A 12,594-nucleotide genomic window follows, 5' to 3' on the forward strand; every position below is an offset into this window, starting at 1 on the left:
CTACTGTGAAGGACCGCAAACGCCTGCAGAGAGTGGTTAAAACAGCCTCAAAAATCACCAGGACTGCACTGCCCTCTCTGCACAGCATCTACCATCGCAGAGTCCACAGGAGAGCTGTCTCCATCTCCAGAGACCCCACCCATCCCCAACACGGACTATTCACACTCCTCCCTTCAGGCCGAAGGTACAGAAGTGTGAAATGCAGGACTAACAGATTTAAGAACTCTTTCTTTCCCACGGCCATCAGACTCTTAAACAGCTGAGCTGATGGCTTCCATAATAACTTACATTAATGGCACATAAATAACTGCACTACACTGCACTTTACCTTTATACTGTTTACCTGTCTGCATACAGCTGCACATGTATGATTAGACAATTCTACTACGGACTGTTGCAATATAATAATGTTGAACACTACCACACTACTGCACATTGTATATAGATTGTATTGTATTGTTTTGTATTTCTGGAAATGTATATTTACTTATTTATTTTCTATTGCATGCTTCGATTTGATTCTACTATCTCATATCTTACCTTGTGTCTGACATCCAGCATGGGCAGCAAAGTAGAAATTTCATTGTACAGGGAAACGTGTTTCTTACTGTGCATATGACAATAAAGCTTTGAATTGAATTGAATTGAATGCATGAACAGTACACTAGCAATCATTGAATATTCTACATTTTATTTATTAGGTATGTTTACATTGGTGGATGTTCAGTTCTGTGCTGCCTTTTATGTTGGATGATGAAATCTATCCTTAGCTTACAGACTGCATTGCAGTTCTGACCTCTTTTATGAGCAGACGTTTGATAGTCTGAAGACAATCTGTCCAGATCCCCATCGTAGGACCGCCTGTTGACCCCCCCCTCCCCCAAACAAGCAGCAAAGTTTTTATTACCTAGACATTTTGTGATAAAAACAAAAAAATAAATAAAAATCTGCTCATATACCGGCTGGTTAAGGACAATTAAACAGCCATCCTTGTTAATGTTCTGAAGATATGGCTTTTTTTTCCTCCCAGCTAAGAGTTTTAAAGAGAATTTACTAGAATTACTCCGTATAAAAAGGTCCGTTTTGTTGGGATTTTATTAATCAGCAAACCACCAGTTGCTGATTTGTTTTGGTTTCGGAGCTGATCATTGGACCTGATGTGGTCACCAGTGCGATGTGCCGATGACAGGACGGCGGTCTGAACAGCATTCACATTATTTTCACCTGAGGAAACACAGCGGTGATGTTCGGTTCGCAGTGAAGCTGTGCAGGAAACAGCTGACGGCTGTTGGTGCACTGCGTTTCCCTGCGGTGGATGTTTACGGGTTAAAATCTTCAGTTTCTGCTCTGACACTGAGCTGCGTGAAGTCTATATCTGCATACGTTGGGGGTAATTTAGATCCGATCTCAACAAAGGTTTTGGGCTTCGCTGTCAAACGGCAAGGTGTGAACTCTGCTGACCACTTAAAATCAGATTACCCAAACTGGATACGAAGTGCACGGACTGAACAACCCAATGAACTGCACAAAATATGACAATTACTGCACTTTTGCAGACAAAATCGTCATCAAGAAAAAAATGTAGAAAAAAAAGTCTGAATTTGAGGATTGTTCATTTTCAAATGCAGCAACAAAATCAATCAGAAGTTCATCTTCATCTTCAAGTTATTGTTTTTAAACTGACAAGCTCATTTTGTGTTTCTGATCTTCCTTACAAATAATACAATTTTTTAAATGATAAATCTACTATTGCTAGAGCAAAACCAAAGAAAACGCACAATGTTTTTGGAAATCTGCAAAGATCTTTGTGTTGATCATTAAAAATAGTTGTAATCAGAATGCACCTGTCCAGACCCCACACTTCTTGATCCGAGGCAAAAGGAGCTATAAATCAACCTCCAAAGATAGGTATTCTCTTTAATCCAATCAGATGGCATAATCAAGCACAATGCCTGTGATTTCTGCCAGCCGTGTGAGATTTGTTCCAATTGAGCGGTCTGTCAGAGAGGCTTTGATTGCATTTGGAGCTCAGGCTGATTTCTGAGTCGTGGCATAAAGTGATGTTTTCTATCTGCACCCTTTGGAGATTTAGATTCACAATAGCCCCGAGTTTGGTTGCTGAAAGAGTGAGATAAAAAATTTGCTTATTTTGAAAAGGGTCTAATTTTCAATTGCTCATGTTCATTTATTGTTCACCCTCAGTGCTCCCCCCCTTTTTTCCACATTTCAAATCCCTCCATAGAGCATGATCCATAATTTTACAAACTTCAGATGCATTTCACACGTGAGGCAGCTCTGCAGTCTGCACTGGTGCTATTTTTAAATTCATACAGTTCATTATAGTGATTTTCAGTTTATTTGATGGACTTTATTGTTTAATCACTCATGGTAGCAATTAAATCTGACATTCATTGACTTTTTGTGTGAAAGGCTGTAATTTGATGAAAAGGAATATTCCTGCAACTCGTCACCATGAAAAGCAGGTAATCATGTAACTCCTCCTGTCTTTGTGTGTATGTTCACTTGTTTGTGTTTTAGCTGAATATCTTACGAATCGTGATGTAGTTTAATGAAACTGACAGGAAGTAATACCTGGATGCACATCTGCAACTGACTGACATCTGGAGTCAGCCTGATTTTAGAAAAAACACAAAAAATGGCAATAACCCAATCAATTTCACAGATATTGACCTAAATTTGGAGTGGTAGTAGCAGAGAGTTGTCCCCATCACACAATGATCATTGATCAGATCTTTGTCAAGCAGCGGGCAACATGCATCCCTTAGTTCCTCTTTTCTTTTTAATCCTTAACAATAAAAGAAATTGGAACAAATCGGTCTCTACCACCTGGCTGCTCTGACATTGTGTTCCAAACAACAAACTTTGGCCGACTCTTTGTCCTTTCAGTCCCACCCACACATCACTCGGTGCCTCGGAGAGCCGTAATTACTTATAATTTCTGACTGCAGTAGGTGATGTTTAAATTTCACTTAAGTCTATTTTGATCTTTTGTGTTTTTAATGATATCCAATTTTCTTTAATGTTACAATTTTGTACATTTTATTTGCGTTTATGAACCATAATGAGACCACAGGGAGCAACCTTGCAAAGGATCTGATGAAATAGAAAAGGAAAATACAGCACAAACACTTATTAACTGACAGCATGAATCTATAGAAAGGAGGCATGATACAATGTACTTCTATAAAACATGATTTAATGCAGTCTAAGTTTATTTTTCCTTTCTCAAATTCAATCCCCTCTCTATAAAACTGTCATTGTTTAGCGATCTTCAAATAGTTAAAGTATTTAAAAAAAAAAAGACAAACGAAAGTATGTTTGTAACTTTACAAAACAGGTTAAAAATAATCCAGTTTAAAGCTCCTTGTTGTTCTTTACATTGACCTACAGGTCTGACAGACTTGTTGATGCAACTCCAAAGTCCAGCTTCTTTCTTCAACAGAATAAATTTCTTTATCGTTAGCACTCAAAGTTGACACAATTTTTGTTGGCTTTCTTCTCCCTGAGAGTCGAAGGACAGCGTTGACAGCCCCTCGTTAATTCTTGGCTCATTACAGCTTGTGTTCCTTGAAGTTTTTGGATGTTAGGTCAGGGTGAAAACAGCAAATGTGGATCTTAATATCAGTGGGTAATACTAAAGTATCTTAGGTTTTGAAGCAGAGTTTAAAAACTTCATGCTTTTTATTCATTTAGTTATAAAATCCAAATTGTGTCCAGATAGTTGTGTTCAAAACACTTAGTCTCCACTGTCTTCCACTGTACGTCTAATATCAGCATCATGCAGAAGCAACATAATGTAGTTACATTCTTGGTTTTAATTTCTTTAGTGTCATTTGACTGTAGCTTAATGTGCAACTTTAGTTTTACGCTTTGCAGCAAATGTCTTCCGCCTTGTTGCTGCATCTGCCACAATCATTAATGTTCACACTCAGGTGCATCTTAGAACTGAGAAATTCCACAGTTCTTGTGTTTATTAACTCTTCATTATTGCCTGTATCGCACAAAAGCTGTCATCCTCAGATTCTAAGATTGAAAATCTTTCGCAATAATTTGAGCAACAGGAGTTACAATTAGTTTGACCTTGTTAGCTCGTGGCTACCTTGAGTCTACGTCTTAATGTTATGTTGTTCTTACTTCTTCAAGCTTCATTAACACCCCTGGATTCATTTTGCCAGGTAATACTGCTGTTATTAAATGCTCTTTGCTCCAGTTTTTTTTTCTTCTTTCATTTTGATAAAATTGAAATATTTGCTGATTTAAGCTTTTAGGTTTTGTAGTGAACTGTAAACTGTGTAATGTTATTAGACACGCTAGGCTTATTTTAATCTCACAAACAACCATCCTGAGTGTGTGTGCCACCAGATCTGAGCAAGAATAATACAGAGCCACGTTTAGTCTTGAGCTGCAGAAATCTTTTGTTCACTCCATTAAGGGTATAACTGCGTTCAGTTGTGCAATCAAGTTGTCAACCATTTTATGGCACATTTAAATAAACCGGTGAGTTCATGTGTCTTTTATTACATCTTTAATGTTATGGTTAGGTTATGATTTGTTCTGTTAAGTTCATCTAAAGCATCTTACAAGCAAGAGACAATACTTTTATCACTGTTCAATGTCTTTTCTCAAGAAACTTTAGTTCTTGAAGAAGGAAAAGAAGCCGTGTGGAGGTGTTTCAAAGTGAATGATGGTGACAACAGCAAAGCGAACTGCAAATTATGCTCAGTAAAGTTGTCAAGAGAAGCACTTCCAACACCACACCGTAGCATATTATAAAAACACAATGCCAGGTTATGAGTTCGCAAACAGCAGTGGGAGGTAGCTACAGACTCTCGCTAAGCAGAAGAGCATCATGGGAATATACAGATCTGAGCCCGAGCTTCCTGACAATCTTACCTCTCACCAATAGGCGCTTTTCAAAAACTATTACTGTCCTGGCTCCGTTTGAGTTGTTAGCACAAAAAATAGTACTTGTATCAGTACTTGATACTAGCAAATGCTCTGGAAAAAATGTGGTATCGGTGCATCTGTAAATCTTTTCATAATCTTGCAATAGAATCCCATTTCAAAAGATCAAAGTTATCCCTTTAAGAACCTGAACTCATTTTGTTTTTTGAGATAAGTATTTGCGTTAAAACTGTCTCAACGTCATTTTACTGCCTTTCCTGAGATCATTTCAGATATTTTAGTTTTCTTAAAGCTTTTAACATTTGGCAAATGACAAAATTAGCAACTCTAACCCATGTGGAAAAAGGTGCATGCAATTATGGCTCCAACTGTGGAATGAAAATTAAAATAAATGAAGGGATAATACAAACTTGTGCAGGGAAACACACACTCGCAGACAAACAGGCTGTGTGAGGGTGATACTGTACCTTGATTGGCTTCGGGGTTGGAGGCAGAGGTGGAGATGATAGTGGTGGTAGTGATGTTAGCTGAGGTGGGAATAGGGGTGGTAGTGGGAGCATCTGAATGAGAGGACAAATACATGTCAAACAAAAGGTGTGAGGGGAGGGAGGAAGGCAGGGAAGGGGGGGAAGGGGGACAAAAAATGGAAATAAAAGCTGTGAAGATAAAGTCACTGTGAAACGACACTATCACCGGCTGATGTACGACCAGCAGCTCGCAGTGCGTCACACTGTGTGTGTGAGCTAAAGGTCAGCTGCTGACTTTATGATGAATTAGCTGAACGGAGGTGGGTAAAATACCGTTACAGCGCAGCAGCAAGACGACACTACGTTATCTCATCTCATAACAACAGATGATCAAAGATCTCATCGTGATTTCCTCTTTTATGTCTGCTCACAAGCGTTACATTACTACATGATGTAATGACAAAAGCAGCAAGCACAAGGTTGTTGGACTTGTTAAATGTCTAATGAGTGCTGGTGTTGTGCTGTCATTGTGCAGCGGGCGCTCCTTCTGCTCTCAGTCTTTTTAAAGAGATGAGAAAACACAGAAACTTTTTGATGGATCTAACGGCACAAAAACAGAAGGTGGAAATTAAAACACACACAAAAATAAATGGGCAACATTAAGAAGGGTTATTGAGCAGATAGATTTTGATCATTTTCCTCACAGCTTTTCCCTTTTTACTTCATTAGCCGGGTTAGACTCCCCACCCTGACAGTGACCAGTGGGAGGTATCAAAGTGACATTTTCCCCATCGAATTGACCGGGCGGCATTGATATGAAGCTGCCGGCGGCGCTGCTTGGTTAGAGACCTCCCATGCTGCTCTGATTGTCTGGGAATGGGCTGAAAAACCTGTTGGGACTGTTAAAAGGTCCCGGGAAAAAAAAAAGAAGAAGTAATTTGTGGCTGTTGATAAGGAGGAAAGCTAGTCTACACTTTAATGAAATAAGGTGTAGTAAGAAGGTAAGGAGAGGAAATGTGTACAGGCAGAGACAGGAGGAGAGGAAAGTCAATGAGATGGAAAAACTGTTGGTTTTAGCAGCTGAAGGCAGCAACCTCTGCAGCTGAGAAATGAAGGCAATGAAGGAATGTCAAAAAACAAATGTAAAGGAGGATATTTTTATTCCTCACCTATTTAAATTGTGTCAACTCTAAATAGTGTGAATTATACTTAGAAAGGAGTTTTTTTTACTGCAGCCAAATTATTACACTATTGGTGATACAATACATACATACAAATAGCAACAAACACTGGAGTTTTAGCTGTTTAGAAAACATTCAAGACTACTTGAATGTACACTTGTTGTGCTCTGAAAACATCAATCATAATTTCATATATTCCAATTTAGCTTTGGACAAGACATTTTCTCCAATAATTGTCAACAAAACCTTGGAAAAACAAAACATCTACTTAATCATGTGACCTTCCTGACAAGCATTTCCTCTTTGCCCAAAACGTACAGAATATTTTTAACCCATGTTTGTTTGTCTGTCTGTTAGCAAAATATCTCATGATTCGCTGGACAGATTTTTTATGAAACTTTCAGAAAGTCATCACTGGATTTATATACAGATCTAAGATGGCCACCATGGCAAAGCAATCTTATCAAACTAAAACACTGGCTTCAACTTTGCAGATATTGTGGTAAAATGTGGTTTGGTAGTAGATGAGACTGACCCCAAAGTAATACTCTGAGAGCTAACGGTTTGTGGAAGATCTGTGGTTAAAACTTTGGCGTTAAATGAGTCAACACTGTTTGTCTGGGTGGACAAATTTCAATTAAACTTTTATCTACAACTAAATAACCTCTGGAGTCCACCAAATTCAAGATGGCCACCACAGCTAATCAACATTAACCAACACAAAAATGTCTCTACATCAGTGAACTTTACACATTGAACTGTTTCAGTAGCTGACGGTTATTATACAACAGGCGATATGCATTCCTACAAGGAATGCAAGGCCTTTATTTCCCTAATCAAACAGAATAAACAAAATATTCAAATGCAATATTAATCTACAGTTTTATTTCTTTATGATAAAGATGAATAATCTGTTTTTGACCTAAACAAAATCAATATAATTGTGATTACTTCTTAACAAGATGTTAAGCTGCATCTAAAACTGAAGTTTAGTCTTTCAGGAAAAAGTTAGTTTGGTACGTTTAGTTAAAAAAAGGCTAGGAATGTTGCTACATATTACAAGGAAAATGTAAAGTACTGAATTGTGAATAATTTTCTCTTCACATACAGTCGTAAAACAGCAAAAACTGTGATTCCCACCAACAGACTTTAGATAATTACCCCAACTGTTTGACTGCCACAAACTAAAAGTCGTTTTGCTGTTCATATGAAAATGAACTGTACATGATTTTCATGACATCCGTCATGCCCATCAAAGCAGTGTTTCCAGCACGACTTCTTTTTCATTCCTGCATGATGGGATTTTTTTTTTTTTTGCAGATGGTGTGTGAGATTCTCTTCAGTGAGCTACAAAGTGGATATTTCAAACATGTGGTAAACCCACGCTGTGAGAAGACCTATTTTAAAGTAAACCAACTGGTTTCATCCAAACTTAACCAAGAGTGAAACTCTCGGCTCGATGGGTGAGAAGAGAAGAGACGAGAGGGGAAAAAAGGGGACCTAAAATATTGGGTTTTAGGCAACTTGAGTTAATGAGGAGTGGTCTGAAAAGGAGACGAACTCTACTTCTCTGCAAACCAGTCTTTGGCTCCCTACCATCTTCTCCAGGGTTCATTTTTGTTTCGGTCATTGTTGTTTAATTATGAAGAAAAGAATGAAGAAAACAAAACCAAATGATTACTTTATGCTTGTTCTAAAAATACACAAAGACAAATTTAGCAGGAGGGTGAAACAAGCCCTTCAGGTTGGGGATGAGTCACTGTCTTGTGATGGTTGGATCACGGAGACCCTGCTGCCTCCATGAACCGACCATCTTAGCATCTGGTCAAAGTGTGACGGTAGGATGGACTGGGGCTTCGTCTGAAGTAGAACATATATATTTTCTGGTCTAATGTGGTGAAGCTGTGGCTGTGAAGAGTTGAGCCAAAAGACCAAGCTCCTATTTTACTGGTCCATCTATGTTCCAACACTCATCTATGATCAAAAATTTAAGATTGTGACCAAAAGAAGGAGATTCTGGATACAAGTGGCTGAAATGAGCTCCATAATCCGGGAGGAGATGCTACTCCTCCACAGCAAACTGAGTCAGCTGAGGTGGTTCAGACTCCTCATATGGCCTCCTATTAAAGGAGACAACACCGAGAAAGACACAGAACTGATCGGAGCGATTATATATCCTCTGCATCCTGGATTTCCCAGGATGATATGGAGTGTTGTTGTGGAGAGGGATGTCTGAGCTTCTCTCCTGACCTGCTGCCTCTGTGACCCGACCGCAGATAAGTGGGGGTAAATAAATGGATGAGAATTCAAGTTTAAACACAAACTATTTTACGTTTTAATTCAAGTTTTGAACAATTTTCTCATATTTTGAGTTTGGTTGTTGCCAAAAGGAGACAGAGACCAGCACAGCAAAGAATTAGTACCTAAACTATTCAAAAGTCCACAAATGATTCTTTAAGAGGAACTTATTTCTTAAGAGCATCAAGTCTCCTTCAATCAGTTAATCTGCTTTGCTGTACTGACTCTATATTTACTTTTCAAACAGATTAAATATCCCATAGAAGAAGCTGAATCTTGTCCTCTTATTGTAGTAAATTATTGTCTCAAAATATACTTTTTGGTGTATTTCCTCTCAGTCTTATGAACAAAATCCAAATTTCTGACACAAAATTTATTATTTATTTATTTAGAAATAAAATCATTTTCAAAAAGTGTATTTAAAGCTATTTGTCTATTTAAAGCAAAAAAAAGGACAAAAGTTTTGTAACTTTTTTGTGTTTATTTAAACAAATAAAACAAAAATCCTGCCCAGTCATGAACAGATTTTATTTAGGAGTAGTTTTTATAAAGTTTTGTAACAAAAGAACAACCACCATAACAAGCTGAATTGCTAATTAATATCTAAATCTTGTCTCATCAGTTTTATTGATTTTGTATCCCCCCCAGAAATACTTACATTTAATGGGTAATAATAAAGCATAATAAAATAAAATGATGAAATTAGTTCACATTCCAGATGGGAAATTAAATTTATGGCTGGTTTAAATTGTCACCTGTAATTTTTTAATGTTTTCACTATGAAACAAATTTAAAACATCACATCACAAAGTTTTATTGGGAAGATAAACGTTTTTCAGCCGTTATCGTCTCCTATCAGGTTACAGATGTTTATAAAATGAGGTAGTTTTTCTTGAGGGCAGCGAATGTTCAGAGTTGATGCCAAATTCAAAGTTGTTGGTTTAGAGAATAATCTACTAGATGCAATTTACACAAAACTAAATGAAGTAATTCAAATACAGAGCAGAGAGAAACGTACAGGCTCATAAAACTCTGCCTGAAGCTAATTTAAAATTGCAAAAATGCCTTCAGGAAATACGGATCAGTATTCAAACTCCGCTGAAGTTCAGCATGTTTTTAATCCATCAACGACGTGGATCTTTAAAAGGCAACCTTGGCGATATAGAAGGTTGTTCAGACCAATTTAAAGACAAAGGTGGGCAGAAACGATCCGGTGGGAAGTCAGTTGGCAGATGAAGCTTGAACTGATGAGTTTCACACATGCTTAAGAGCCAACAAACTCCAGCTCGGGGGTGGTGCTGTCTAATTGGTTTCATCCCATCATGAACTTTGAGGGTCCGGCAGATGTTCGGGATCATCAGTGTCAACATCTCATTAAAAAGCGAAGGTTACAAAAATCATTTAAAGGAAGACGGGTGAGCGTGTCTACAGTTCCACTTATTCGTGGCTAGCTGGTGCGATGTATCAAAGAACGCTGGAGCTCATTGACTTTCAAATGTGACAGGCGGAATGGGTTTTTCCTCCCGCTGAGTCATCAGGCCTTGTTTACTGATGAGGCTTATGAATCAGTGTTTCTGCCCCGAACGAACGAAGCGGGACGGCAGGAAGCGCAGAGACGCCACCTGACAGGAATCATTCCTGCTGAAGCCGGAGAGCCGAGGAACTCCACGTGAGCATCAGATGAAAGAAACACCACAGATGTGTCTGTAATCACACCAAACAATACGAACCCAGACAAACGAGCTCCAGCTAGGAGTGATTAATGAAACATGGGGGGAAAAAAACCCAACTCACACAAAGTTCATTTAAAGGAATAGTTCAGATCTTTCAAAGTGATCTTTTGAAGAAAAATATCATGCCTGTTTTAGATAGCTGAACAACCTCAGTTTGGAGAAACCAAGCCAATTTTGACTGGATTACCAAGATAATGAATAATCCCAGTAGATTTTTGCAGTTTTAAACAGCTCTAACCTAATACATTTCATAATGGACCTTTCAAGTACAACTAATTTCATGTTACAAGGTTATTTACATACAATTCTGTAGTAATTTGCAAGTGCAAATAGCAGCAGCAGCTAGCTTTAGCACTTCCAATGAAGCCAGTAATATGGTCAACCCTTTCTTTGAATTCATGATTGTTTGAACACTAATTTTAGGAAGATGCTGGGATGAGAATCAGCTCCTTTCTGTCCGACACCATATTCCTTGACTGAAAAAAAAAGGGAAACGCTCCCTCCGGGGCGGGAGTGAGTCTCTGCCTCAAACGGAGGAGTTCAAGTAGGCTATCTGAGAGTCCACAAGTGATGGTAGGATGGGGCAGGACAGGTGTGGTTGGTTTCGTTGAGGCAACAAGTCCAGGAGAGAAACCCAGACCTCCCTCTCCCCAGCGACACTCTCCAGATCCCTCCTGGGGAATCCCAAAGCGTTCCCAGGCCAGAAAGGGTAAATCATCCCTCCAGTGAGTTTTGGGTCTCTTCTCAGTGAGACATGCCCGAAAACCTTTAAAAGGGAAGCGTCCTAATCAGAGGTCCGAACCACCTCAACTGGCTCCTTTTGATGCGAAGGAGCAGCAGCTCGACTCTGAGCTTCCCCCCGGATGACGGAGCTCCTCATCTTATCTCTAAGGCTGAGCCCGGAAGGAAGGAAGCTCATTTTACCTGCTTGTATCCAGAATAACCATGTACTGAAAAACTGACGACATTATAAGGTTTTAAAATAGCCTTTGAATGGAGAGCCATGAAACTTTTCAGACTGTAGTTGCTTTAAGACCACAACAATCGGTTTTAGCCTCACTTGGATTTATTTCTCAATCTGATTAAAATTATTTTTTTTCTCCAAACTGAAGTCTTCCAAAGAGCTTTCTACAACAAAATCTCACTTCAAAAGATCTGAACTATCCCTTAAAATAAATTACACATAAAGATGTCCATTTAAATGACGTACAAGCCATTAAATTATGAAGCTGTTAAAATGCAGCCAGCCCTAAAAGCTGGTCAAATCAGCACTGCATTTGCATTATTTTAGGCCTATTTACTAACATTACTTAGATTTCTGTCATTTTGTCCGAACTGAACGTGACATGACTGCTCAGAGGAAATTCTTTTGTGAGGAAAACATTTTGACCACATTGAACCTAATGTCATTTTAATTCTCTAATGCTCTTGGTGTGACATTGGTGAATCTATTCTGGTGCTACAGAAGAGCCATTACCAGCACAATGTTCTTGTCTGCTGATGGATGTCGGCGCTAGTCTTACTAATGTAGGTGCTGCACCCCTGATGGACGCTGCCTGTGATCTTGAGTCAAAGTTTGGTTTTTTTTTGTTTGTTTTTTTATGGTTTTGCTTTTATGTTTAGCTGCTTCTGTTTTCTGAGCTTGTTCATGTAACGGCACCACTGATTTGTTATTTTGAGTTATATTCATTTATGGCCTTTTTTTTTCTCCCCTCCATCATTTCATTAAAAGCTCCCTTTCATTAGTTGTCTTTGTTCCCTGAATAAACCAGTGAAATGATCATTTTGAATGCCGGTGTTTTAAAAGATTGTGTTTTTGGGAAACTTTCATTAATTCCCCCCCTCCCCCATATGAAGGTTACAATAAACCTGAAAAGCAAAGGATAAAATAATAGCACAATGACCTTGTGGAACGCTTAAATTTTCTCAATTTCAACATCAAGACAGTGCAATGAGTAATACTCCTGCCTCAAAGCAAAAACCTGGGTT

At 38.6% G+C, this 12,594-nt stretch overlaps 1 protein-coding gene across 6 annotated transcripts in view; it reads right to left on the reverse strand.

Annotated features, from left to right (window-relative positions):
* The window catches only part of cadm1a (cell adhesion molecule 1a), a 384,640-nt gene that overhangs the window by 44,414 nt on the left and 327,632 nt on the right, over positions 1–12,594 (reverse strand). For 3 of the 6 annotated variants that reach the window (XM_017419883.3, XM_017419882.3, XM_017419884.3), the window contains one exon: positions 5,394–5,486. The exons of 2 other annotated variants lie outside the window; for them this stretch is intronic. In XM_017419883.3, the coding sequence (XP_017275372.1) occupies positions 5,394–5,486 (93 nt within the window). Of the gene's footprint in view, positions 1–4,505; positions 5,295–5,393; positions 5,487–12,594 lie in introns of those variants that run through there. One more of the 6 variants, XM_025006734.2, reaches the window with a different exon arrangement.

This window comes from Kryptolebias marmoratus, linkage group LG13 (genome assembly GCF_001649575.2).
Source record: "Kryptolebias marmoratus isolate JLee-2015 linkage group LG13, ASM164957v2, whole genome shotgun sequence".
Lineage (NCBI taxonomy): Eukaryota > Metazoa > Chordata > Actinopteri > Cyprinodontiformes > Rivulidae > Kryptolebias > Kryptolebias marmoratus.